Below are 1756 nucleotides of genomic sequence, written 5' to 3' on the forward strand. Positions count from 1 at the left end.
ACACATAACCATGAGATATGAGACATGATCACTAACAGGTCTTACACCAACAAAATATAAAAATATGTAACTGAGAAAAATAAAATGCAACAAATAACTAAAATTATCAAGAATTTTCTAAATCACAATTTAATCATGAATTTAAAAAAATGAAAATATGCTTCTTGTTTAGGTGTTCGGGAATCTTTGTGGAATAATCTCGACTTTGCTATATTCTACCAATATTATTTTATTTTAGCTCTGCAAAGTTTAAAGTCATAGAAGTTGCAGCAGAAATATGAAGACTAAAAAAAAACCACACTAAATACACACTGATGACAGATGCAGCACTGATCTGCTGGGTTCTATGGACAGATTGGCTTTTTGAAAAGCTGTCTTTTTATTTTCTTAACTTTGTTTAATTCAGCTTTACCTTTGTGGCCCAACATCACAGCCAGGTGAAGAGGTGTATTCCCTACAGAGACAAACACATGAATTAGTGGAACAGGAGAAAAAACAATAAGCAGCTGTGTAATGCAAACAAGCTGACCATGAACATCTTTCTGGGAGATGCTGTGGGTCCTGATGAGAGAGGAAAGCCGACGCACGTCTCCTTTGAACACGCACTCATGAACAGGGAACTCCAGGTCATCACTCGTCAGGATTATTGGGTTTTTGTTGCTATCTTCCGCGACAACTGACGTGTTTCCATTGATGTTGTTTGCGTTGAGCTGCTCTTGCAGGGCTGAGGGTTTGACCGACTTATGGAAAGCCTTGTTGGATTTAAAGTGGTTACCCGTACCGTTAGGGATCGTCCCGTTGGAGGTCTCGTCGTAGGCGTCCAATATCGCCTGATTCTTGTTTGCTTTTTTGTGATCYTTCCGCGTGGTGCGAATCTTTTCACCCGTCATGATGACTACAATGCGCGAACAGATCACAAGAAGCTGAGGCGTGGCGTTAATTGGGAGCAAGTGTGCATTAAAAACTGCAATTTAAAATTTAAAACACCGCCTACGCTTTTAATTCCTCCTATTCAAATCTCATTACAACCTGTGTCCGACTTACAGCTAAGATTAGCTCCCAAAAGACGCTAGCTTAGTAGCCCTCAATAAAATAATAAATATGGTGGGTGCGGCGATGAACAGATATTAAAGCTAAACACAAAAGAACACACACGTGCTAAAAGAACATAAATCTAAAAATTAAAACGACCGACAGACGACTACATTGTTATCTGTTCTCTCGCATTTTAAACATACGCGTATTTTTTTATCGATTCAGTCCTTGCGGCAGAAGTCGGACAGATAGGTTGGTAGAATAAACCAACAAAGCTAACGTTCTCGTTAGCACCGCCAGTGTTCCGCAAATCTCGCGAGATTCCTGTTCACTTTGAAGGTATACAAATTCTCTGAACTCAAATAAGGAAAAGTGAAGAATAAAGATACATTTTTATCTACGTACTGATCTAACTAAAGAAAAAAAAATCAGTAGACGAAGGGAAAGTGCTAAACATTAATAGGGCAGCCCTTGGGTTGTTTTTAAGTTGCAAATTAAGTAGAATTTGTTTTATTTTAGCTTTAATATTTGCCCACAAAAATGTTATTTGAACTTTTTACTTGTAGCCAGCACAAATAAATGTAATCCTCAAAGTTTGAAGCATGACATTACGACTTTCCATTCAATTATTTATATAGTAAATTAGACATTCTACTAAAAAAACATGTCCTACACTGATGAAAAAGACACATTTACAGAGTGTACGCATGTTTAATAATAA

General features: G+C 37.3%; 1 protein-coding gene across 1 annotated transcript in view; it reads right to left on the reverse strand.

The window, feature by feature from the left end:
- LOC106533772 (ankyrin repeat domain-containing protein 13C) overlaps positions 1-1330 on the reverse strand; it is a gene marked incomplete in the record, with an annotated part of 9507 nt that extends 8177 nt beyond the window's left edge. The window contains 2 exon segments of the mRNA XM_014030209.1: positions 413-454; positions 530-1330. Of these exon segments, the coding sequence (XP_013885663.1) occupies positions 413-454; positions 530-890 (403 nt within the window).
- Between the last annotated feature and the right edge of the window lie 426 nt (positions 1331-1756).

This window comes from Austrofundulus limnaeus, unplaced genomic scaffold (genome assembly GCF_001266775.1).
Source record: "Austrofundulus limnaeus strain Quisiro unplaced genomic scaffold, Austrofundulus_limnaeus-1.0 Scaffold6, whole genome shotgun sequence".
Taxonomy (NCBI): Eukaryota; Metazoa; Chordata; class Actinopteri; order Cyprinodontiformes; family Rivulidae; genus Austrofundulus; species Austrofundulus limnaeus.